Below are 27,919 nucleotides of genomic sequence, written 5' to 3'. Positions count from 1 at the left end.
AATATTCTTTATTTCCATTTCATTCAAATGCACATTAATATCATTCACAAGACTTGTGACACCAAATCATTGCACCAAGGTTTCAAGCATCTCACAGCTTTGCCTACTCAAGCCCATGACAGCTTGGCAGTTGATAACCATGTGATTAGGTCTACTATCAAATCCAAATTACCCGAGCAAGATACATACCGGGTATACCTATACAAGTAATGTAGAAAATAAAGCAGGTCAGGATGGTGGCATAAAGGTCACAGTGGTAATTAGCACTATTGTGCACATATGAGACCAATTTAATAGCAGATCAGAAGGCACATATTTGTACCACACACAAAGCAACCACAAGATAAAAAAGTTTTATCTGAAATGGACCATGCAAAGATTTTATTGACAGCTTGGTACATAGCTGTGTTACACTGTCTTACGGTGGTCTCACAGCAAGGGGGCAGTGTAGCGGTCTTGTGAAGCACATCCATTGCTGTGTTAACATCACAAAGCATCAACAGATAATAAGATGTCATTTGCATACTGTACTGTTGAAGTGAGCATCCATATCATCACTTGGGCGACAAGACCTCATATCTACAAAATATCATATTAATGTTCAAGAGAGAGAGAAGAGAGAGAAAAAAAAAACAGCAGCCAAAGCACTATAGTATCAAATCTTTTGACATGTCGTGGTGGCTTCATTTTTCTTTTTTTTTTTTTTTTTTTTCTTTTTTTTTTTGGGGGGGGGGGGTAAGACAGCTATGATTTTGATAGGACATCAGTTAACTGATTATCTGACCATTGATAAATAAAAGTCATTTTCACCAAAATTTGAGATATATACATGAACAAGGTCTTGTCACCTCAGCAATGATATGCCCTTGTACAAGTGTGTAAGTTCCAAAAGAAACCATGCAGTATAGTCCCACTCTGTACAGAGTAACATCAAAAGTGCACAATGTGAAGTTGTGTTCTTAATTGGCACAGCATACGTTTCTGTGGCAGTATCTTGGAAAACTGGTTTATAGTTGTGCACAACTCCCATAGACACAATATGCATATAGACATACAGTAGACTCTCACTAACTTAAATGACCCTCACTTTCCAACAATACTTGTAACTTGATAAATATGGCATTAAAACAGATTTTAGGGTACATATCCGATTCAAATAGGAACCCCCTCTTTGTGTATACAATATTTATTTGCAGTATGGTGTCAATATCATCATGTATGTATGTCAAGATGTATGTGTGCAATGTGGCTGCTCAAGTCTGCAGATGTGGCTCTCCAGTAATGGTTTAAGCGTACAGAAATACATGGTACTGCAGCATTACCATTATTTTTATAATCCATATGTTTCAATCAACACGTCTTGAAGCAGCATTGCTACGTCTCTGTCAGAGTTCCAACTTCAAATGGGCAATGCTTGAGGTTAGAATAGTACCCAGAGAAACATAATCTGACATTTTGAACAATACACAAACACTTTACACAAGTTGAAATTTCCAACACATAATGGATGTTCGGTGAGATCAGAGAAAATACTTGTTTGAATAATACATTTGTTTTTCTTGCACAGTGAAGATAAGTATTCTTTTCAAAATCAAAATCAAAATGTACCAAAGTAATTCTCCACAAAGGCTATACATGAGTCTCTTGTAAATAGATGTTGATGGAGATTACGGTACAAGACATCAAGCAAAAATCAAGAAACATTTGTACACTTCCTTATACACTTCCATATACATTCCACCACCAAAAAAAAAAGAACAGAAGGTAACAACAGTAGAAAAAAAAAAAACATTCCCACTCTACTTAAGATAAAGACATCTTCTGCATTAAAGTCTGGTTTAATGAAGCAAGTTGATCTACATACTTTTTCCAAGGGGCAAGCTTGATATATACCTCAAATATAAATGATGTGTTCTACGGTATAAAATATTCAGGAGTACTAAATGCAAAACTTCATAAATGCTACCAAAGTATAAAATATCAGACAATGAAAGTATAAACACAAAACAACTTTGAAAGAAAATCAAAATGCAAGTCATATTCTTATTCTGTGTAGTCGATTCATTTGCAGTTTACCAATTACCTTCCTTAAACTTGCACACATCATTCATTTCAGAAGCAGAAGAATCAAAAGGCCTGAAAAACATATCACAGCTACACCAGTGGAGATAAAGCAAAATGTAAAGGCAGGTTTACAAAAGTTGGGAAATACATTTATGCATTATTAAACATGCCTAACTAGGTCGAAAGGTCTCCCAAGTTCCTATCAGTAAGAAAATTGCAGATACATAGACTGATAATACATCTTTTGCATGTACTATGAGATTTCCATAGTTTGATGGGATGGAGGTAAACTCCACTAAACATTAGCTTTGGTAACAATTAATTTTGTTTTCTAGTCAAACCTACCAAAGTGACCACCTGTCTATAGCAGCCACATGTCGTATACAGCCACTAAACTCAACTCCCCTCGAGAGAAAAGCTGTTAACTACCCAGTCTATAGCGGCCACCTGTCTATAATGGCCAACTTTTTGTCTCCTTTGGGTAGCTGCTATAGACAGGTTTGACTGTACTTATAGGTGTGATATAATTCAAAACAAAGAACTGTAATCACATTTTTTCCTCCCTTTGTCCTTTTTTTTTCTACTTTAAATCTGTCTGAATGGTAGGAGATGCAACATTTCTAGAATACTGCTGATCGGTAATTATAAAAGGAGAGCTCTCATGATTTTGACATAACTTTATTGAGCAGAATCTGTTATTTTCCGTATAATGGGACAAGAAATGTATTGAACACTATCAGCAGGCTGCGTTCACTAAAATCTACCAACACAATACATGGGTAAGTAAAATTCATTGTAGATAAAATATAAGTGGCATTTGTTTTGTCTCAAATAGCTTTCTTGTCTTAAATGTTCACCCTTAACTTGCTTTCTTGACTTAACCTATACAACATGTGGGTTAATATAACAAATTATATTGACTCTTAAGAACAAACAATGACTATTATACATTGTACCTCCAACACTGGTACTGATCCTTGTCCTAATGTTCCTTGAATAAAGACCCATGATGGTAGCTTACTGTGAAATAACTGTTCTTACGTAACCCTTCCTTGACCCACACTTCATGTCATCAACACTCTTTTAGCAGATTGCATAGTCTTTATTGTCTCTGTAATGATCATGATACGCATATATATTATCTCTGATTTCAGAATGAGCTTTGAACACAGTTAAATGTCAAACAAAACGCACATCAGGATGTGAGAGAATGACTCATCAAATCAAAATGTGATACTGTATACATGCAATGCATCCCAGATAGCATGTTCATGTGTTTTCTCTACACCAACAAATTGATCTGGATTTTTCAAATACAAAAGCTGAAACATCTAACTGATAACTGGAAATGAAAAACATTTCATGAGATTGATCTAGTGAGATAATGAGACAATTTATGTCGATCACCACGAAGAGTTGTTAATATGGTCACTGCTGATCATGACGGCCTCAAAGCTATCGTGCTCTTTCTGATATCACACACCATCATTCACACCTTGAAAGTCACAAACACTCTTTACTGCTCATGGGCGACAATTCATTCCGAGTACCTGTGCCTGAGAAGATTTCTCAAAGTCACACACACAAACAAGCCACTTCTCCACAATTTGTTGGATTGATCCTGCCAATCAATCACCGGCATGCCTCTCCTTAGGACGCTTTCCTCCCGCGAGGCCACAGTGGGTCGATCATCATCGTTTTGGCAGGAGGGCATGGGAGATTTTCTCGTAGACGACAAACGTGATGCAGGTGGCTGGTGTCACGCGCAGGAGGTTAGGGAGCAGTCCCTTGTAGAATCCTCGCCAACCTTCACCCCTTTGGCAGGAGAAGCAAGACAAAGGCATAACTAGATTAAATTAATGTGTCACTTCTTGGCAGCTCCTATATCACTTTGGGGAAAAATAAAAAGACAAAATATTGTAATGCTTTCCTTTTTCTGAAAAAGAAGCCATGAGAGAAAGGAGAAACTGAGAAACTGTCTATAACTAAAGTGAGTTTTTATGACATGCTGAATATTAAATAGAAATAGCATGCTAACAATACCTTGTTTCACAAACTAATACCTAGCCTAACTTTCGTTATGACAGTAGAGTGATGGAGTGATCTTAAATTTGATGAGTAATACGAACAACAGATATGCTCCATATCTGTGCTTCTCAGTCAGTGGATGGATCACGGCCACATCGGTGGGCCGCAAAGCTCCAGCAAAGTGAGCTGAAATGTCAGCCGAAAATAAAATAAGAAAGATTTGTATTCAATCTAACTGGGCATCGAAAAAATCTGTAGGAGCCAAAGTGGTCTTCGGGTTGAAAAAGGTCGAGAAGCACAGCCTTTTATCATTATGACAAAACAGGTGGAAATGAACAGGATATGCTTTGGTAGAAGTATAATGACTTGCAGGTTGACAGTATTTCTTCATACTATTGAGTTTTTCGGCTTAAGAGTTTCCTCACAATAAAAATCTGCTAATGATACTTGACTTACCTGTAGGTGGTTTTGACTGTTCCAAGGACACTATTATACTTTGCATGTTGGTCCTGCAGCCTGGACCGTACCACTTGATATGGGTAGGTGGTCACCACTGCAAACATCTTGGAGAGAGCTGCAAATGTGATGTACTCCATGGCTCCCTTTACAAAAAAACAAAAACAAAAACAAAAACAATAAAACCACCAACATTAACATGAGACTGATTAGTATTATCATTTCTATATTATTAAATTATTAATTCCTCTTTTTTCTTTTTTCTTTTTTGGTAATTCTAACCACACAAATGAGACTATGATTCATAGAATTTCACTACAGAAATAAGATTCGTGACCACCTACGCACAGGATTATTTACTTTCCAAAGTGCTGAAAGTTTAAATGGCTGAAAGAATCAAATTAAAAGCTCTCTTTTGATTTGATAGATAGCGAGAAGGATGGACAGCCAGGTATATAGCTAAGAAGGATGGATGGATAGCCAATTATGTAGGTAGGTAGCTTGATATTGTGTATTTAAACCTTGCACAGAAAATTTCATTTTTTACTCGTCCTGAGTATGAGCAATCTATGCAATGATTAGAGCCTGTGCATGTCAGCACAACTGTAATGGAACTACTGCAGATTTGATTGTCTCTCATGACATTCACAGATAACCAGAGTCGGTTCCTAGAGACCATCAGTCAAATTGGAAGTTGGGGGGGGGGGGGGGGAGGGAAATAGATATCAAACTCATATGTATTGCAGAGAGTGCTTTCATATGCCATAGATTTTGTGGGGGGGGGGGGTATTTTTGCGAATTTTACGAGCTGGGTGCTAATCACATATTATTGACTCTGATCCTTATATGAATGTGATGTCCTGACATAAACTCCCCCTTCGTGACGGTACTCCACAATTGCAAATTCAACCACTCTCAAAATTGTTGGGAAGTTCTAATATGTGAAAAGTTAGACTTGCAAAATATATAAAGATACAAGTAGGATCATTTCATTATGAGGGTACGTACCCATGTATTCAAAACGATCTATGTTCATTAAAGAATTATAGACAACACTGTACCAAACAAAGAATCAATGTCAAATAACATAGATATCATCATTTCTGATGGCACACTCTTCTTCTAGAAAGCGATGTTTGGTCCACGGCTTGGAACTCTTTTTCACGCTATAAATGGTGACCATTACATGACAGAAATGAAGTTGCTCAAGGATAAGACATAGAAGGCAATATCCATGCTTTACAGCCATGATACTGATTGCATGTCCTTGAGGAATATTGGTAAAGGATTCACATCTTACCAGCTGTCCATTAGGTGGAAGGTTCATGTGGCTATTGTACGTCTTCTTCAGCTCCTCGTATGCCATGAACTGAAGTGCCCCATGAGACACACCAAAGATACCTGGGATCATACCCTGTTCAAAGATAGAAATGTGTTACTGTATCTAATTCTGACATAATACCTAAAAATGCAAGTTTTTGTGTCTGCATACAAAATTCTCCAATGTGCAACAGATTCAATCACTGGACATGATTTGTGGAAGCTGTTTTCTAGCTGCATTACTTTGATGCTCACATGCACATCAGGCTGTACAATACTATGCTATCTATGCATGCACTTTGTTTTTAACAGCAAAAAATAAATAAATAAATAAATAGATAAGTAAGTAAATAAAAATGTAGGGTATGGCACAGAATGTCTTAAAGTAAAAACTACAATGTCAAATCATTACAAAAATGTTTTTGTTTTTTTAATTATAAACACTTTTTTAACTATTCTGGTGTCACATGACATACACTGTATCACACTATCACACACTTTGAGTTATGATTTCTTCTTCTTTTTTGAATGATGCACCATGTAAGTGACTTATCAGTTGCTACCAGCTCTAGCTTTAGGTACGAGTTCAATAAAAATTATAACATGTCTCCAGATTGTCAATATTTCCTGTCATTCTCACAAGGGCTCATCCATTCTAATCATCTGCAAGATGATTTCTCCATTTTCCATTTTTGCACCTGTGCTCTGAGCTATATAATGCCAAACTATTTCACCATTCTCTGAACAATGAGTGAATAATAGTTCAGTGTGGGGTTAAAGTACATGTTAGCTCTGTGACACTTACCTTATACAGGCCTCCGAAACCTTCGTACCGGTAGATCTTTGTGAGGGCGTCCCACATGCCACGATATACTGTCCCTTTGTTTTCCTTTACCCCTCCCTTGTCGATTCCCTCGTACTGCAGGCACAGCCGAGTCTTCACCACCCATATGGGATTGGTCATACACAGTGTCAAAACACCTTTTTGAAATATGAAACACATGGATATTTCATTTAAGAACATTGAAGAAGGAAGGTACTCATATAAAAAATAATATCTCCCAGAATTCCTGTAGATTTTCGCAGCTTTCATGTCCATGCATAACTTGAGGAAAAAAAAACAATATTAAGTTACACAAATTTTCTGAAAATGCATTCTCATAATTAGATATGTATTAAGCTTGTTTAAAGGCCCATGTCACATGACCTAAAACAGAGGGTAAGGGAAAAAAGAATGTAAACAACAACAAAAACAATCTGATATTCACATGGCTCCTATTCACAGCACACTTTTACTTTGTGCATCTGTGATGTATGATAAAATCTATCAAAAGGGATGAATTTACTACACTACTATTCTTCTGCAATATACATATTGACTATTTTGTCTTCAGTATCAATCAATATATTATATTTGAGTAGTGTTAAATAATTTCTGTCTCAACACATTGTAAGTGGTTTTGAAATATTAGTAGCAACAGTCTAAAGTCAGGAGCTGTGTAGTAAATGATGTTGGAAAAAACAAGGCCAATCTCCCTCAGCTCTTTTATGAAGACTCCTACCTGATTGGGCAGCAGCCAGCATGTGATGTCCAGCACCAAGAGGTACCGTGCTGTCCCCCTGCATGTACGCCTTGATAGCATTGTAACTACGGCAACAAGACAGAGAGATGTACACTGCTAATTCATCAATGCAAATATTCTTTACTCTCAACAAGGCTCTGTAGCACCAGTAGCACATTTCTATAATACATTTCTAATACTCCAGCATTCTCACACCAATTATTTATTCACAATGTACACTGGTGCCCACACAAGCTACAGAAGAGAGAGGGTAGCACTACTTGGTTTGTTGTTAACGTTCCTCTATGATTTTTACCTATTGATCCTTTCAAGATGCATGTCACTAATCAAAATTTAAGTCAATAAATTGTTTTTCTATTTACCATCCCTAATTCAGTTATCTTATCTTCCAAAATTTAAGGCTGCCAAAATTTGGCAGGTGGAGTGAGCTTAAATGCATTTTATGCAGAACAAATTTTCACAAGAGGTCTTGAGTCCTGGAATACAATTTGTGCTTCAGGCTCAGCAAAGCTGCCATTGGGTTCCCCCCCCCCCCCCTTTTGACATATTGAAGGCATGTGTCCTCACAGCTTATAAACCAATAATACAACGAATGACTAGAGTTCTTAAGAACATATTGAATGCTCCCACCTCAGGGTTTCAAATGCTTTTATGCACTCAGCCTTGTCTTCCGACTTCTAACCTTGATCACTAGAATTTCAAACCCTTTATATGAACACTCTGCATGTTTCCTCCCCTGCCAGTATTCAGACATATTACACACACACACACATTGTTTCACTGGTAGATACACATCTGATAGTCAATCATATAATCTCAAGCACAACATATGTCCTACACTATAACAGTTATACCTGTTAACATGATGATAACTGAACTTCTCCTACCTTATTACACACTCACACACTTAACAATTCTAACTCACTGTACTCACAGTTAATACCCTCTATTCTCACATACACTGTATTATAAATTGTGGATATTTACTCACAAAAAGAAATAGAAGCCCCACGATGCCCCAGCGCCCCAGACATTAGGCATGACACCTTGGTACAGTCCCAAGACACCCCGCTGCTGGATGATACTACGACAGGCATGGACCAAGCCATTGTAGGTTGGCCGACTCTGGAGACCATCACTCACTGGACAGAAGAGAATTCAGGTAACAACAATAAAAGCACCCAAAGAGAAAAATGTACAAACCATTGTAAAAGTAACAAAAGATGAAAAGTATAATACCTAAAAGTGGAAATTTTATTGCATTTTAACCAACTTACATCAAACCAGTGCAAAAATAATAGCAATCATGCAATTTTCTTTTGCTTGTTATATGTAAAACTACTTTATAAATTATATTTTGAGTCTGCAGAATCAAAAGAGCTTGAAATTCATCTTTTTACACTTGGCCGAGCATGAAAAATTACTGGTGCAAAAATTATCCACTTTTACAGTATCGTGAAAGTATTCCAAGAGCAGAGACCTCCACAGCTCATTTTCCCAAATAACACACAACTTCTGCAGTTTGCATCTGTTGCTCAAGAAGGTGATTGAGTATACTATCAAAATCAAACCAATCATTCCATGTCCCATTTCTTACCTTCCCTGAAAATGATGTCCAAATCCATAAAAATCCTTTGCACAAAGTTTCTTGGAGACAAACAACCAAACCCTCAAACACATGCTGGCAAACATAATGTCTTTGGTGGAGGTAAAAATCATTACAAATGATTTGCGCATGGGGAAGCACTTCAGCATTTCATTTCATTTCACTTTATGCTGGCAAACACAGTGTCTTTGGTGGAGGTAATCATTTCATTTCATTTTATTTCACTTCCAACAACACAAAAAAGCATAAAGAAGGTCATAGAAGACAGTTTTCCGTATTGATTAGACAGATTTAAGTGTAACTTTAATTTTAAGTGCTCTTTACATGATCTTTAATAACTCCCCTTCAGTTTTGGTAATTCCTAACGAGCTTTCATTGGCTGACAGGCTACTTTTAACTCAAATTCCCGCAAAAGAGGCATCTACAGTAAATAAACCTTACTACCGGTAGTTTCTGTTTTTGTTCTACAGAATGTGCAGAATCCTGTTATTTATATCTTTTAATTACATTAATATACATTCAGCAGATAGTGAGTAACAAATAAAGGTCTAACCTTGAAAGCGAATCTTGATGAGATCCAGAGGGTGAAGCACAAGGGTTGACAGCACACCACCACTGATGCCTGCCACAAGGTGTTCATACTTGAGTTGGGAGAAGAGAGATGCCGCCTGCTTCTGGATGTCTGCAGCCATGTTGAATCAGAGATATATTGCTCCTGTCACTGTTTGGGGTGCTGTCTGATTTGCAGCGATAAAAGCAGACCAAAGAGAACAATACAATAAAACACAATCTGCTTCAAGATTGACAAAATGTCTTTGAACAGAATACTTTCAATTGTAGCCCTCTGGAGACTGAAAAGGGCAAGCTTGTCAAGCTAACATGCATAAATGTACATTTCAAACCATAAAACAGCTCTGACACAAAAAGACATTTAAGACTAAAAAAATAACATATTAAAGTCTCTGCTGTATGTATCACCTTTTGTCAACTGAATAAAAGGACTGATCCTGTATGTGTGTGTGCCTGCAACAGAGCTGAAACTTTCTATCTAAATGTTTTCTTTTCAAAGTTTACAGGGTTATGTTGTTTTTATTTCTTCTAGCTCAACAAACTAATACCTGGCAAGAGCCTAACATGATGGTAATACTCGAGCTGTTTAAGCTTACTCATGTAACAGTGAGAGAACAGGTTTCAAAGTGCTGAGATATAAGTCTGCAGTTCCAAAAATTGCCAAAGGTCAATAATGGTGCCATAAAGTGATCAAATCATAAACCATATCCCTCGAGGTGACATTGAACCACTTTGAGCTGGTTCAATAGCCACTCTACTGTAAATGCAAACACACTTCTTTTGGTGGTCTCAATGATCCTCTTTAGTGTTGACATGGCAAAAAAAAAAAAAAAAAACGATGGACAGTCAAGACTAAACCCAAATTGTGATCCGTAACACTCTACCGGTAATTTCATTCATACAGGACCAAGTTGCTGCCAACAAGAGCATTATATACATGCAGGCTGTATGTATAATGCAAAGGGGGAATAGACAAAACATTTATATTGAAGATTCAAAGAGCTATTGATATGTCTGGCTCATGATCTGCCAAGGCCGAGGTGACCTCAGTGAAGTAAAAATAGAATCAAGCACAAAGGTATGTCAGCTTAGAATCATTTGCCTTGATAGGTTAATGGTAACTCCAAAATATTTTGGCTTGTTTGTTGCCACTCTTTAAAGGGAAGGTAAACCCAAAGAGCAATGTGGATTGAGTGAAAACAGCAACATTAGTAGATCACATCAGTGAAAGTTTGAAGAAAATCAGACAATTGATGCAAAAGTTATGAATTTTTAAAGTTTTGGTATTGGAACCGCTGGATGAGGAGACTACTAGAGGTTATGACGTATGAGTGGACAACAATATCAAGAAAATATATAGGAAATTCCACAAAAATTCATTTTCCATGAAAATTACAAATTCCATCATCTTGATACCAACATATGTTAAGGGTAGCAATATTCCTTCTGCTTTCTGAAAGCGGTTAGTCAAGTGCTCTTTCATAATGCTAGAAAAATGAATTTTTGTTGAATTTCCTATATATTTTCTTTGTATTGTTGTCCACTCATACGTCATAACCTCTAGCAGTCTCCTCATCCAGCGGTTCTAACACCAAAACTTTAAAAATTCATAACTTTTGCATCGATTGTCAGATTTTCCTCAAACTTTCACTAATGTGTTCTGCTAATGTTGCTGCTTTCACTCAATCCACATTGCTCTTTGGGTTTACATCCCCTTTAACATGACAATATAAATGGGTTATATCTCAATGCACATGACTAGTAATACAGTGCACTCCCGTTAAAATGAACATGGTTATAAAAAAAAATTCAGTTGACAACAAAGTCAAAATTCAGACCCCAACATTATGTGCTCTATGATAGGTTTGTTTGTTTTTTTGTTTGTTTGTTTGTTTGTTTATTCAGTTATAAATAATAACAAAATGTCAATATAAATAACGAAAGAAAACTGCCGGTCCTGAGGACTTTATTTTAACAGGAGTTTACTGTACACAGTATAATATAAGACCTCTAGTCCAGAAATGAACGTACAATTGTACATGCAACACTGTTATTGCTTCATGATGAATGTGCAAAACTAAATCTGTATGTCAGTAATTTGCTGTTCAAACAGTCATTTTAGTTTCAACTTCAGTTCAGTTAATGTTCATATTTCTAAAAACTAAACAATACACAGTGGTATGAAACACAAATCCCTACATTCACAGTGGACCCCACAACACATGGACTAAAATGTGAACACAGGAAAATATACAACATGCACCAAAAGATTTTTTTTCATCACCAAAGAAATATACAGTAAAGAATTGCAGATGTAGATTGTACAGTAAAAGGCAGAAAAACATGAAGGAGACCAACAAAAAACTAAAGCTTGTAGGAATCGAAGGTTTCAAAGGAAATACAACTTAGTTCTTATCATCATCTATATCGATGCAGAGATCAAAACTGACCAAAATGAATACTAATTGATAAAAGCTCATCAGCTCAGCTAGCTAGAGTTCCATACATGTATGTACCCCCGAGTGCTTTGTAAGCACTTGCCTGATTGCCCAGGGCAAGTGAAAATCAAATTTGGGCAAATGTTTTTGAACAATAACAAATGCTTGACCGAAATGGGCAAGCAAAAAGCTTTGAAGCCATCTTTGTTCACTTATTCCACCCAACAAACCCACAAAGTCAACCATACATAAGCCCACAGATAATGGCTGTTTAGTGATGCAACACACTTTGTTTCATTTCAGCAACTTTCCAACACTTGCGTGAAGAAGCCCTAATGCAATGCAACGGCAACACCGGATCAGACCAAGTTTGTTTCTCCATTGTGTTTTTCTAAGAGCATGTGAATCAATGTGTACTGTTTATTCAAATGATTGTGTTTTATTAAGCCCTTGACTAACACATGATTTTCTATATTATTACTTTAAATTTTGGGCTTTCTTTTTGGGCAAGTAAAATCAAATTCAGGCAAGAGTTTTGCTGCAAATTTGAAAATCTGCTTGTCCAACCAGGCAAGTGGTAAAATAAAGTTATGTAACACCCTGACCCCTGCTAAAATTGCATTAGAACAGCTTTAGGTTAACATTCTAAAAGAGGGCGATGAAACGACTAGAAACTCATTTTGTCACTTGTTCTCTATCTCTCTATCACACTACTCTTCTCTACTCTCTTTCTCTATCTCTCTCCTTCCAATTTCTCCATCTTTGACTCACTCAAAGATCTATCCTTGCTTCGAAACCTGTAAATGTAAGCTATGAAAGAAGGGAAAGAGAGAATGATAAACTGCACAATCAAATTTGGGAATCAAACCAGGAACGTACTGATTACAGACCGACTCTCCCAAGACACACCCGTACAAGGTTGACGGTGAAGCAGACTATAGGACACTTCTATGTAGCTTAGACTGTACTATGCTACCAATCACTAGATGGCACTGTTTACAAACTTTCTTCCGAGCCATCTGATTCTCATTATTTTTCATCATAGATGCAATCTATCAAAAAGGATCATAACAAATATTCACTCCAGGTTCCCTTGATCTATCCTCATACCCTGAGTGATAGATGATCCACGGACTGAAAATAATAAATGGAATCTTTCTCTCAAATTGTTTGTAGTGTGAAACAGATCTGCCCTCTAGCTCGACCAGATGCAGTGACACAGCAACTGGGCTGTAGCAATCTGTAACCATCGTGTAAAACAGCTTGCCTTGAATACACCTAAAATTAAGTAAAGATTGCTGAAAATGACTATATTATGATCCAAAATTTGTTGAAAAAATGATTTGTCGGTTAGTTACTGGGCTTTACAATAACAGAAGTTGTGTGTTATATTCATGTGGCAAGAGTTCCATATACTTATGTACCCCCCACTAATATTGAAAAGAAAATAGGGTCAGGGTAACATTGATATTGATCAGTGTCCTAGGATAAAGCAGAACACAAAGTCCTACAGTAACGCTGACCCTAGAGTCCTAGGGTAATGCAGACCAAAGTGTCCTCTCGTAATGCGGACCCCGGAGTCCTAGGGTAATGCAGACACTCGAGTCCTAGGGTAATGCGGACCCAGGTGTCCTACGGTACCGCGGACCTCGGAGACACGGACTGTAACCCCCCCCCCCCCCCAACCTTCTTGGATTTGGATTTTAGGCACATTTATGCATCTGGTGCCTAACGGAACATTTTAAATTATAATCATGGCTAAACTATAAGAGGTCCAAGCTGTGCTATGCTAGACAGAAAGTTAATTGGCATCGCATGACTTATACTAAGCCTAGCCCTGCCCCGACTATATTAGAGCTGAACGGAAGTCCCAGACATAGGCTAATGATAGCCCAACACCCTAGGCCAATAAGACAATTATAGGCACCTGCCCCAGGGAAAGACCGAGACTTCACCAGCGTTGGCGGGTGGGTCCTCAACCCACCCGCCGCCCACAAACAACAGGAATGACGTAACCCTGCACTGCACTTCGGTGAAGGAGTAGGCAGGCGACATCTGTTTTCCCTAAAAGCACTTCCTTTTTTTTCCCCCAGTGACTGTCTGATTTGTATTAATATCAATCATAATTTAAATATAATAAAAATGTTGGTATATAATCAGTAGTCAGTATGCAGTACTCCAGTAGTGTACATTTTTGCAATTAAATTTAAACTTTAAATAATCATTTATATTTTGGAGCAAATTGCCCACCCAGCAGAGAGCTCCATAAATTTAAAAAAACAACAACAACAACAACCACCACCCAGCTAGTGCCAGACCATCCACATTGTCATTACACTAACCCCGGCCTGGCTGGGTGCATTTGCCATTGGGCTGGTCACAAATAATCCAGGCCTTCGCATCGGCCTCAGCATCAGCATCAGCATCAGGTAATGTTAGAATTTTCAAGATGTCTGTGACAGCTGTGCTGTTGAGTGTTAAATCATGAAATTACTGTTATACTGCATCGCTCCTTGCTATCACAACATCCCGAGTCCCAATTCGTTGAACTTGTGTCACCCCGAGATACAAAAAGGTAGGGCCTACGTACTTAACTGCGACCAGCCGGCGCAGCCCGAACGCAAAGCGTTCAAGTGTTCAAGTCATGTCCAAGTCAAGGAGCACCCCGGGGTTACAAAGTCAAAGGTATTAAAATTTACTTACCTCACCTCATAGTCCGGGAGCCAGCGGGGGTCAGCCTAGCTGAAAAGGTTACCAATTTTTATGTATATAGCAATTTAGTACATATGCCCCTAAGTATGGGAATGCACGTCTGGCTGGTCATCGGTGGTGGGTGTGGCCAGGAGGGCCAAAAAAAGGACCCCTCAAAATTAGGCTAGCCTAGCTGGAAAAGTAACCCCATGAAAACCACTGGAACTTGTTCGTTACACTTACGGGATAAATGAATGACCATTGCCAGACGTTTTAAGTGGTGGGGGTAGCCGCCAGACGCTCTTAAAGGCCCAACTCCAGCTAGGCTAGCCTAGCTGAAAAAGTAACCTTATGAAAACCACTGGAACTTGTTCGTTACACTTACAGGATAAATGAATGACCATTGCCAGACGTTTTAAGTGGTGGGGGGTAGCCGCCAGACGCCCTTAAAGACCCAAATTTTTCCAGCTAGGCTAGCCTAGCTGAAAAAGTAACCTCATGAAACCCACTGGAACTTGTTCGTTACACTTACAGGATAAATGAATGACCATTGCCAGACGTTTTAAGTGGTGGGGGGTAGCCGCCAGACGCCCTTAAAGACCCAAATTTTTCCAGCTAGGCTAGCCTAGCTGAAAAAGTAACCTCATGAAACCCACTGGAACTTGTTCGTTACACTTACAGGATAAATGAATGACCATTGCCAGACGTTTTAAGTGGTGGGGGGTAGCCGCCAGACGCCCTTAAAGACCCAAAATTTTCCAGCTAGGCTAGCCTAGCTGAAAAAGTAACCTAATGAAACCCACTGGAACTTGTTCGTTACACTTACAGGATAAATGCATGACCATTGCCAGACGTTTTAAGTGGTGGGGGTAGCCGCCAGACGCCCTTAAAGATCAAACTTTTTCCAGCTATATAGGCTAGCCTATAGCTGAAAATATAACCTAATGAAACCCACTGGAACGTGTTATTTACACTTACAGGATATATGCATGGCCGTTGCCAGACGTTTTAAGAAGTGGGGGAGGGGGGGGGGGGGGGTGTAGCCGCCAGATGCCCTCAAAGACCCAATTTTACCAGCTAGACTATAACCCTGGCTGGAAAAGTAACCTCCTGAAACTCACTGGAACTTGTTCTATGTTTGTATCTCACCTGATAAACACTGTCGACATAGTATTCCGGTGTTCTTTCAATAACTTTCCACACTTTTGAGCTATATGATCACCAAATTCACTCCTCAGATCATCTAATGATTGCTGTCAAGTGTTAATATTGGTGACGTCCGACTACGTCAACAGTCAAAAAGTCAATGAACTAGGCCTATGCCATTTGAAAATCTCTGTAATCACAAAGTCGATATGTGGACGAGACATCACTTCGCTTTTGCCTTGTTAAATGGTGAATATTAAATTAATTTGTAAGCTTCCGTTTCTAATTCATACAGCACCAGCATACATGTCTGAGAATAGCGGTAAAGAAGATTAGAGTCTTTGGCAACAAGTGCAAAATTAAATTCTGTGCCTTATTTGCTAAACAAACGTGGTAGGAGGACAACGACCTGTTAGGCAATATGGCGGACCAATAGCTCTATATTATTAGTGTTATCATTGTATAGAATAAATGACAATGATGTAGTTCTGAAGCATACTTTTCATTAGATGCTTTTGCAATGACTCAATGTATACTTTTAATCGAACTAAGTATAATTATATCCATGACTTGCTCATGAATTACGGCAGAACGATTCCGTGAGGAAAGTTTTCTGTCATGTCATTACGGAAGAAGTGAACGTGTCAATATTTTGCTATTTGTTCCATAATTATTTCTGAAGTGGTTAAATGTATTTTCCTAAAACATTTTTTCTTTTATATAATACCTACGTTTCATCCAAATGCCTATTCGTTGAAAAAATGCGGGCCATGTATTCAAAGGTCAAAGATCATAGGTTAATGGAAGTAGGGCATACATTGTACAACATTTCACTCAGTTGTTGGGGTTTTTTTTTTGGGGGGGGGGGGATGATTCAAAGTGTCCTAAAACCTTGTATTTTAATACATGTATTTAGTTTTGTAGTCACGACTCTTGCTATGAATGATGCCAAACTCTTCCCGCTCATACAAATGCAGCCGTTTCAGGGAAATAATTATGATAATGATTGGTAATGCTGAAGTGGTTCATAACATTCCATTGATACTATGTATAGAACAGAAAGTGAATTTGACAATGGTATATCATATCCGCAATTTACTCTTTGACAGGTTCTATCATCCGATTAATAATGTATAAATTGAGTATACAGCAGTCCCCTATTCAGTAACTACAGGTTAAGTTAGATAAGCTGCATTCAGTTTGCACGCGACCATGGCGTTATAGCCAAAGATGATTGAATTCTGTAAATCTCTGTGTGCCTGCACAGGATTGGAAAACGAAACAACTTTCTGTGTATAGAACAACGAAACAGAAACTGGTGCATGCATTATCTCAGTCACTTTGTTATGCATCATGATGATTTGCTCATTGCAGTTCCGGAATCTCAGCTCGAGGGCCTCGAATTGATCCTAAATCAGTCGGCATGCGTGTATCACCCAAAACAATATCTGAACACAATTATAACTGCAGTCCTCCATAGTCTGTATTGGTTGTCGATAAGGGCTGGTATCAAGTTTGATTTTCATATTATTTACAATACCGAAGTTGTATTTAATTGTTTTCATCGAAATGCCAGTATACGGTATGCGTATCTCGCAGTTAACTCTTTAAACCATAGTTGTAATCTACGTGCCAAGAATCTCATGTTTTCAATAAGCGTGAACTCCAAGACATGTCGTGATAAGGACTTTAAGACAATTGGCATCGTCATTATAAAACGAATTCCCCTTTCACAAGACACGTTTTAGATTTTAGATAGAAATATGGATTCGTTTGAATGCATACAAACAGCTTCTTAAATCCTCTTACATTTTGTTTTTAAGATATGGTGTATACTTTAGAAGTGTAAGAAGCATGCTCTTGTATTAGAGGCTTTGAGTACTGGTAAGAAGCATATGTTATTCTTATAGATTATGTGAATAAGTACGCATTCAAGAACGTTTTGAATAAAACGTATCCAGACAACTGCATATCATATTTTCACCTCTTCCTTATACATGCAGATGTATACTCTTGCCGAGAAGGTTAACTGTTTGATACAACGGCGTAAATCCGTACTGAGGAGTGGGGGGGATGGTCACCATCACCACGATTACAAGCCCATAACCGGACCGGCGCAGCCTTTGGGGGGGGGGGGGGGGGAAGCTTGGTGTCCCCCCCCCCCCCCCACACACACACACGCACACACTTTACAGGGATCGGATGTCCCACTCTTTTGCATGAAATATAAAGTGGGAGGAAAGCGGCAGCAAAAATATGAAGACTTTTATTCTTGTTGCTTTTTTTTTTTTGCTTGTCAAATGACTTTTGGCGGAAAATCAGACCTTAAAAGTATGAAAACATTTGTTTTTGAAATACCAGTGAGAGGGAGCGGAACGACCGAACGGGGGGAGGGTATTGGGGGGGGGGTATCCCTCTCCCACACGTGGAAGATTTTGCATTTTTAGACCTGAAATTCAGCGATCTGGTGCACACTTTTGGTGAAAATTTTGTTTTCTTTTCTTAAAGGGACTGTACAGTACTGGTTGAGGTAGGGATTCATGTTTTGAACATTCCCAAGTGAGATAATGAAAAGCCTCTTATGAAATATGCAAGAGCATGTAATTTTAAGAAGGATTCAACGTTTATTTGATGAAAATTGGTTTTCAAATGGCTGAGATATAAAAAAAAAAGTGCTAATAATAAAAGGCGACATGCCCCAACTTTATTAGTATCTCTTTGTTTCACTTTGTTTTTGGATATCTCAGCCATTTCAAAACCGATTTTCATCGAATAAACTTTTGATACCCCTTAGAACTGCATGCTCTTTGACATCTCATAGAGTGGTTTCTGAATATCTCACAAAACGTTAAAAGCTAAATCTTCACCTCGACCACAACTGTACACACCCTTTAAAAAAAAAAAAATATGAAAATGAAATATTCACAATATATTATTGAATGACTAAATCGAGGTATTTCAGCTCTTGCTCCACCTGTGCGACAACACTGTGAAGGCCTACTAAATAATGAGGCCTATCACCGGCGTAGACAGGATTTGATCTTAGGAGGAGCGGTTATGTGAGGGAGCGGAGCAAGCGAGGGGGGGGGGGTATGGTAGGGGAATTTCCCCCTCCCACGGTGAAATCTTTTTGCATTGAAAATTTTGACATTTTACAGTCCCAAAACTGTCGTTGTAACTATATTCTTCGCTTTGGAAATTAAGGGGGCGGGGGCGCACCGGGCGAAAACTGCTGGCAATTACTGGCAGCACCATCAGGAGAATGGCATAGCGATTAAATGCGAGCGAGCGAAGCGAGCGAGCTTGAAAATTTTAATATTTTACAGTCCCCAAACTGCCGTTTGTAGCTATATTTTTCGCTTTGGAAATTAAGGGGTGGGGGGGGGGGGGGGGGGCGCACCGGGCGAAAACTGATGGCAATTACTGGCAGCAACATCAGGAGAATGGAATAATGATTAAATGCGAGCGAGCTTAAAAATGTTGACATTTTACAGTCCCAAAACTGCCGATTGAAGCTATATTTTTGGCTTTGGAAACTAAGGGGGCGCACCGGGCGGAAAACTGCTGGCAATTACTGGCAGCAACATCAGGAGAATGGAATAATGATTAAATGCGAGCGAGCGAAAGAGAGCGAGCTAGAAAATTTTGACATTATTACAGTCCCCAAACTGCCGTTTGTAGCTATATTTTTCGCTTTGGAAATTAAGGGGGGCGCACCGGGCTAAAACTGCTGGCAATTACTGGCAGCAACATCAGGAGAATGGAATAATGATTAAATGCGAGTGAGCGAAAGAGAGCGAGCTAGAAAATTTGACATTTTACAGTCCCAAAACTGCCGTTTGTAGCTATATTTTTCGCTTTGGAAATTACGGGGGGCGCACCGGGCGAAAACTGCTGGCAATTACTGGCAGCAACATCAGGAGAATGGAATAATGATTAAATGCGAGCGAGCGAAAGAGAGCGAGCTAGAAAATTTTGACATTTACAGTCCCAAAACTGCCGTTTGTAGCTATATTTTTCGCTTTGGAAATTACGGGGGGTGCACCGGGCGAAAACTGCTGGCAATTACTGGCAGCAACATCAGGAGAATGGAATAATGATTAAATGCGAGCGAGCGAAAGCGAGCGAGCTAGAAAATTTTGACATTTACAGTCCCAAAACTGCCGTTTGTAGCTATATTTTTCGCTTTGGAAATTACGGGGGGTGCACCGGGCGAAAAACTGCTGGCAATTACTGGCAGCAACATCAGGAGAATGGAATAATGATTAAATGCGAGCGAGCGAAGCGAGCGAGCTAGAAAATTTTGACATTTTACAGTCCCAAAACTGCCGTTTTGTAGCTATATTTTTCGCTTTGGAAATTACGGGGGGCGCACCGGGCGAAAACTGCTGGCAATTACTGGCAGCAACATCAGGAAAATGGAATAATGATTAAATGTGAGCGAGCGAAGAGAGCGAGCTTGAAAATTTTGACATTTTACAGTCCCAAAACTGCCGTTTGTAGCTATAGTTTTCGCTTTGGAAATTAAGGGGGCGCATCGGGCGAAAACTGCTGGCAATTACTGGCAGCAACATCAGGAGAATGGAATAATGATTAATGCGAGCGAGCGAAGCGAGCGAGTTTGAAATTTTGGCATTTTACAGTCCAAAACCTGCCGGTTGTAGCTATATTTTTCGCTTTGGAAATTAAGGGGGGCGCACCGGGCGAAAACTGATGGCATTACTGGCAGCAACATCAGAAGAATGGAATGATTAAATGCGAGCGAGCGAAGAGAGCGAGCTTGAAAATTTGACATCATTTTACAATCCCCAAACTGCCGTTGTAGCTATATTTTTCGCTATGGAAATTAAGGGGGCGCATCGGGCGAAAACTGCTGGCAATTACTGGCAGCAACATCAGGAGAATGGAATAATGATTAAATGCGAGCGAGCGAAAGCGAGCGAGCTAGAAAATTTTGACATTTTACAGTCCCAAAACTGCAGTTTGTAGATAAAATTTTCGCTTTGGAAATTAAGGGGGGCGCACTGGGCGCAACTGCTGTGAGTCACTATCAGCAACATCAGGAGAATGGCATAGCGGTTAAATGCGAGCGAGCTTGAAAATTTTGACATTTTACACTCCAAAAACTGCCGTTTGTAGCTATATTTTTCGCTTTTGTTCGCCCCACTTTATCGGGGAACCATCCCCCCCCCCCCCTCATCGACGCCTCTGCATATGAGGGTGCTTTTGTTAAGTGAAAGATCTGCTGCACACTCTTTGATAAATTAGGGAAATATACGTCAATGTCAAAATTGTACAAAGTTTATCGAAAGGGATCCTGTATAGCGGAGATTTTGCATGTTTATGATTGCAATACAACGATTTGGTGCAGAGTTCTGGCGATTTTTCAACAATTTTCCATTAAGAAAGTTCGAGAGTTGTCCTCATCTCGGGAATTGCTTGGGGGATAAATTATTTGTCTGCCTAAAAAAATGCCCCTTTGCCCCCCCCCCCCCCCCCCATCCCCATAGATTCGACGCCCCTGATCTTCCCTGGGTATGCCCATAGATGATAATGTATCCGGACTGAGTCATTAGTCACTGTCGTTTCTCAGGAATGATTCAGGAAATGGAGGGGGTTCAATTATGGCGATATAGTTTTTGTTATTGTTTGTTTGTTTGTTTTCGTACATATTTTGCAGATGGTCCCCAGTTACTCGCGTCATAGCATGTTTAGACCTACATGTAGGCCTATATTATATTGACGTTGTCAACGTCTGAGCCATACCTTACAGTGTATGTCAATGTTACTTTCTTCGCGAGCGAGCGAAGCGAGCGAGCTCTTAAGAAAATTATGTATACATTTTCCTACAAGATAGAATACTGTTCAGCTCTGTTACATGTTTGAAGGCCGGCGTACAAACGTCATGCAATATGCCAAAATTGATACAATCACATTTCTGCTTCCTCCATTTTTTCCCCTCAAAATTCAGGGGGGGATGATTGTACAGGCCATCCCCCCCTCCTCCATTTCAGGGGGGGATATATCCCCCCCATCCCCCCCCCCGGGATTTACGCCCATGGTTTGATAGATATAGTGCTCACCTTATTGAAAAGGTAATTGGGTAAATTTTTGGTTTCAGTATATTATTCAAACACAACTAAGTTAACTTTTACATGAACATTTTCACAACTCACAAATTCTGCACGCGCACACATTTCATGATTCACAAGATCCAAGTTACACTAATCCTATTTACTTTGCAGAGTGCAACAACAACATAAGTTATATGCTGAGCAAATAGGCTTACATCAGTTCGCACTATTCAAGGTTTAGAGTAGTTAAGGAACTAAATCGTACCCGATTTTGTGATGCTAAGTTGCACCTTGAGATGATGGGCAATATTGCCCCTGTAAAGGAGCAGGCAGTGACACTGACTTGCTCCTTTGAAGGAGCAATTTTGCAGCAGTCATGGAGCAAATAAGCACCACATAGGTGCAACATCATACCAATAAGGCACAAGGTTGCACCCTCAAGAGAGGGTACATTCTTGCATCCTTCGGGCATAGAGTTGCACCTAAAGGTACGAGGTTGCGCCTTTTTCAAGGGGGCAAAGTTGCTCCCGAGGGTGTAACTTTCACCCTTTCTTGCGGGTACAAAGTAGCATCCAAAGTTCCAAGATTGCACCCTCGAAACAATTAAAGGCACAATCTTGGAACTTTGGGTGTTTCTTTGCACCCTCACGAAAGGATGTAAAGTTGCACCAAGATGTAAAGGCTACACGGGGTGCAAAGGTGCGCCGAAAGGTAAAGGGTGCAAGAAAGCACCCTCAAGAAAGGTGCAACTTAGCACCACTTAATGTGGGTGGAAAGATGCACCCTCACGAAGAGGTGCAATCTAGCACCACTTTGTGTGGGTGGAAAGATGTACCCAAGGGAACATTTTCGCACCCTCAATAAAGGGTTCAACTTTGCACCCTCTCTGCAGTATTATTTTATACACACGTGAATTCCTTGTTCCTGTGAGCTACGTTTAATATGAGCGTGACCCAGTATTAGACACGTGTCAAGCCTTTGCAGACACAGACATTTTTTTTTCATATTCTTTAAAGGTCATTTAAAACAAATTTGAATATATATTTATTTCTTTTAAGTTAAGAGGAGGAAATGTGGAGATCATGACCTGTGATACATGTTACGGGAAGTCTATATTTTTATATCTACTCGGTTTTTTTTCAACTACAAGGAATTACCTATATAATGAGCTAATTGGATAAAGAAGCTGAGCATTCCTTTTTTTCATCAGTTAATGTCAGTGCTGGTGTATTATTCTTGAAAAGTTGGCATCTAAATGTCCTCCAAACCAAGTACTTACTGTATAAAATTATATTTCTGTGAGTTACGTTTCTTATGAGCATGACAGATCTGTAGACACGTGTCATAGTGGTTACAAACACTAGTTTCTTTTGCTTTCATCGTTATCAAGAAGCGATTTTGAACAATTTCAGATGTTCAGTTTTTTTCAATTTCGTTACGAGAAGGCAATAATGATTTCATGTAAAATATGTTAAGGAAAGTTGATAGTTTGGTTATTTTATCATTACTCATCTTCGTCTTCTCAACAAGAAGATGATACACATGAGCTCATTTGCTAAAGAAGTTGAAGGATGTTTAATTGCTGGTAGCCACGTAGGGGCTTTTGTCATAACATTTTGCATCTTAATCCCTCGAAACTATTAAAGTACATGCAGTATTAGTTTATAGAAAACATAATATTTTTGTTGTTGCTGTGACTGAGCTTATTCATATGAATTTTAGACATGTTTCTCATATGTTTCTGTCATATGCTTTACTGAAGAACAGCAAATGTTGAGTTTATTGGCAAGAGAGGTTGATCATTACTTTACATTTAAGCTCATTGAAGTGCCGGAGCATAAACTTGTCTTGAAATATTAGCATCCAAAACCCTCCAAACCAAAAACGTGCAATACTAGACACGACAGGAATTCCTTGTTGTTGTGAGTTATGTTTCTTAAAAACACTGATTTTTTCTGCTTTTGCAGTGTACTATATGTTCAAAAACACTCTTGAACAATTATCAGATTTCGTTTCTTTCTTAAGAGAAGAACACGGTGAGGTAATGTGAAGCATGTTCCTATAAGTTTTATTTCGTTAATAATTTTTCTTTACCCATCTCCTCAACCGTAAGGTGATATGGTACCTAGAAAGTCATAGGCCAAAGGTGTTGAGCTTTACTTCCCCTTTTCAAAGTAAATTTAAGAGCTGGGGCATTATTTTTTTAAAAGTTGGCATTTTAAGCTATGTACACCGAGGACGAGTCTTACTGAATGGATTTCTTGTTGCAGTAGAATTGTATTTTTTTTATGAGCTTGATGGAGTATTAGACAATTGTATAAAGTGTTTGCAAAAACTGTTAATGTATTCCCTTTTGCTAATGTCCAAAGAGTTCATTTGCCAAGTTTTGATTGTCTTTTGTTTTAATCATCAGGGGTCTGTTTTATCATGGTCATAGAGGAAAGAAACTTAATTATAAAAAAAGCCTTCATATAAGAAGAGATACTGTAGGACACAATTTCATCAAAAGTTGTGATTTTCAACATTTCCAAAATGCAATTGATGAATATTTCTCCCCAGGGCACAGAAAGAAAGTAGTTTTTGGTCTTGTTTTTTTTTTTTTTTTTTTTTTTTCACGTCAGTATGTTATAATACCCGCGGGTTTACGCCCATCCCACCAATTTCCATCCGGATACTATACCCGGCCCTGTTTTTTTTTTTTTTTTTTTTTTTTACACTGCAAAGAAAATGAGAACACTGATGTTTGAGAAAAATCCCGACATGTTTGATTGGGTAATTCTTTTTTTGATGTCTATTATTCTTTCCAAATAAGTTTTTTGGTTATCACTGAGGACAAATACAGATACCCTATTTCTTCTACCAAAACCACAGCACTGTATATTCTCATATTTCTACAGTATTTTGTCTCAACACTTGCCCTATTAATATTTCAAAGCATGTTTCCATGTGCGCTCAAGAAACTCCCCCATTAAAGGAGACCTCCGGGTGATTCTCAGATGTTTACATTTGTACAACTATGAATTAGTTATACTGAGGACAGAGTTTCAGAATTTGTGATAATTGGGATGAGGAATAAGAATATTTTCAAAAAATAGAGCAAATTGCAATGAACAAGGATGATGACATGGGAGAGTCACCATAAGAATGCATGAGTTGGGGCTCAAGGAAGCAGAACAAAAGAATAAGGCATGCATAGATTATAGACAGGTGAACTCGCAAGCTACCGGTATTGTTATGGAATTACACTGCTATCATTTCTGAAATATGTGAACCTTATAGCTGGTAAAATTGTGTCTTTGAGAGCGTCTGGGGGCTACGCCCCACCACTTAAAGCGTCTGGCAACGGTCATGCATTTATTCTGTAAGTGTAAGAACAAGTTCCAGTGGGTTTCATGGGGTTACTTTCCTAATTTTCAGCTAGGCTAGCCTAGCTGGTAAGAGTTTGGTCTTTGGGGCGTCTGGCGGCTATTGTCTAGCAACGATCATTCAATTATCCTTTGAGTGTATCACAAGAACAAGTTCCAGTGGGTTTCAGGAGGTTATTTTTCCAGCTATATATAGGCTATAGCTTAGTCTAGCTGAAAAATTGGGTCTTTAAGGGCGTCTGGCGGCTTCCCCCCCCCCCCCCCCCCACAACCACCATTTAAAACGTCTGGCAACGGTCATGCATATCCTGTAAGTATAAAGAACAAGTTCCAGTGGGTTTCACAAGGTTACTTGTTCAGCAAGGCAAGCCTATCTGGAAAAATTTGGGTCTTTAAGGGCGTCTGGCGGCTACCCCCCACCACTTAAAACGTCTGGCAATGGTCATTCATTTATCCTGTAAGTGTAACGAACAAGTTCCAGTGGGTTTCATGAGGTTACTTTTTCAGCTAGGCTAGCCTAGCTGGAAAAATTTGGGTCTTTAAGGGCGTCTGGCGGCTACCCCCCACCACTTAAAACGTCTGGCAATGGTCATTCATTTATCCTGTAAGTGTAACGAACAAGTTCCAGTGGTTTTCATGAGGTTACTTTTTCAGCTAGGCTAGCCTAGCTGGAGTTGGGCCTTTAAGAGCGTCTGGCGGCTACCCCCCACCACTTAAAACGTCTGGCAATGGTCATTCATTTATCCTGTCAGTGTAACGAACAAGTTCCAGTGGTTTTCATGGGGTTACTTTTCCAGCTAGGCTAGCCTAATTTTAGGGGGTCCTTTTTGTGGCCCTCCTGGCCACACCCACCACCGATGACCAGCCAGACGTGCATTTCCATACTCAGGGGCATATGTACTAAATTGCTATACACATAAAAATTGGTAACCTTTTCAGCTAGGCTGACCCCCGCTGGCTCCCGGACTATCACTCATACTTATAGAATCTAGTCATACTCATACAGTGCAGTGACAGTGTATGTGAGCTCTTGAGCTCACTCTCACGCGTCACTGAGCTGAGCAGAGTAAATTTAATTCACCTTGTATCTTCTTGGGGTGACGCGTGAATGAATATATGGGACTACAGTGCAACACATTGATGTCCAGTCATGATCATGTCGATATGCTGCTAGATCGACTGCCTTCGACTTACCATTTCACGTTCCTTGCAAGCATATTATGCATGGCGATTATTATCGTGCTAGCTGGCTAGAACACTTAGTACATACAGCGACGTCGCATCAGATAATAGATAACGCTCAACAAACAGTCAAGTGCTCACATGTGCATATCCTATGTGCGGTAACTCATTCAGCGATCGCGTGATTGCGTCATCATAGTTCTCTTTCTAGTGCTTATAGTTATAGTGTGTGTGTGCCGGGACAGGGAGGCCACCTCCCTGGTGCGTGTGAGGGAGGATCATAGGATCCGTGGCCCTGTGGGGGATCCGCTGGCGAACAGTGGACGCGGGCGCGCGCCCGACGGGAAGGGGAGTCGAGCACACCGCGAAAATTTCCACTTTTACAGTATGATTAGCTCCATGGTATGATTAGGCCCTATGTACAAATGTACTGAGTATTTCGACTTTTATGGCTCTCCTCCGGAGAGGATTCCGTGAAGCCAGACCGATCTTTCGGTCAAGGGGAGGGAGAGAAGGGAGGGCTATATTGGCAGAAAGTGGAGCGTACAGTCATTATACAGAAAGGAGAGATATAATTTAGGCCAATCCCCATCTCCCCCAGCAGGTAAGTGAAGGAATCGCGAAGAACGTCCTCACGTGCTCGTTCTGCGCTTCTTCTTTATGTAGGGCCTAAAACATAAAACAATAAGCGATAAGTAAAAACAAAACAAAATTTCGAGATATTTTGATATTTCTTCATGAAGACAGACTTTCTCTTTTCCTGCTTTTGGTTTCTTTGTTGTCTGTTTGTTTGTTTGTTTGTTTGTTTGTTTGTTTGTTTGTTTGTTTGTTTGTTTATTGTTTTGTTTTCTTTACGCAGTTTGAACTCAGATTTACTAGACCTCTTTCAGAGAAGGACTTTCAGAGAAAGAGAGATGGGGAAGGGAAAGCAATTCATTGATTGGATGATACTATTATCAACAAAGAAAAAAAAAACATCTTCATGCATAAACCAATTGCAACAGTACAGTGTATTATAAGAAACCATGCACAAACTAACTTGGGAGGCTTCTCCACGTTTAAAGGGAAGGTAAACCCAAAGAGCAATGTGGATTGAGTGAAAGCAGCAACATTAGTAGAACACATCAGTGAAAGTTTGAGAAAAATCGGACAATCGATGCAAAAGTTATGAATTTTTAAAGTTTTGGTGTTGGAACCGCTGGATGAGGAGACTACTAGAGGATATGACGTATGAGTGGACAACAATACAAAGAAAATATAAAGGATATTCAACAAAAATTCACTTTTCTAGAATTATGAAAGAGCAGTGGACCAACCGCTTTCAGAAAGCAGGGGGAATAATTGCTACCCTTAACATATGTCAATATCAAGTTGATGGAATTTGTAATTTTCATGA

At 39.3% G+C, this 27,919-nt stretch overlaps 1 protein-coding gene across 1 annotated transcript; it reads right to left on the bottom strand.

Moving 5' to 3' along the window:
• LOC140240303 (solute carrier family 25 member 32-like) lies at nucleotides 1-26,668 on the bottom strand. Its single transcript, XM_072320087.1, has 8 exons — nucleotides 26,536-26,668; nucleotides 9,611-9,794; nucleotides 8,443-8,593; nucleotides 7,431-7,516; nucleotides 6,674-6,849; nucleotides 5,849-5,962; nucleotides 4,549-4,694; nucleotides 1-3,879 (listed from the first exon to the last, which is right to left on the bottom strand). The coding sequence occupies exons 2-8, from the start codon at nucleotides 9,747-9,749 to the stop codon at nucleotides 3,756-3,758; spliced, it is 936 nt and encodes a 311-aa protein (XP_072176188.1). The 5' UTR covers nucleotides 9,750-9,794; nucleotides 26,536-26,668; the 3' UTR covers nucleotides 1-3,755.
• Nucleotides 26,669-27,919: the final 1,251 nt, after the last annotated feature.

This window comes from Diadema setosum, chromosome 16, assembly GCF_964275005.1.
Source record: "Diadema setosum chromosome 16, eeDiaSeto1, whole genome shotgun sequence".
Taxonomy (NCBI): Eukaryota; Metazoa; Echinodermata; class Echinoidea; order Diadematoida; family Diadematidae; genus Diadema; species Diadema setosum.
Note: the sequence above shows the minus strand (reverse complement) of the source record. Positions and strands in the feature narration are given on the sequence as shown.

What these genes read in the sequence shown, in the direction of transcription:
- LOC140240303 (XM_072320087.1), bottom strand. Translation starts at nt 9,749, where the DNA reads ATGGCTGCAGACATCCAGAAGCAGGCGGCATCTCTCTTCTCCCAACTC. An exon ending in GTTTCGGAGGCCTGTATAAG is followed by an intron (nt 5,963 to 6,673) that starts GTAAGTGTCACA and finishes ATCTTTGAACAG; the next exon opens with GGTATGATCCCAGGTATCTT. An exon ending in TTCCACCTAATGGACAGCTG is followed by an intron (nt 4,695 to 5,848) that starts GTAAGATGTGAA and finishes TTTTTTGTAAAG; the next exon opens with GGAGCCATGGAGTACATCAC.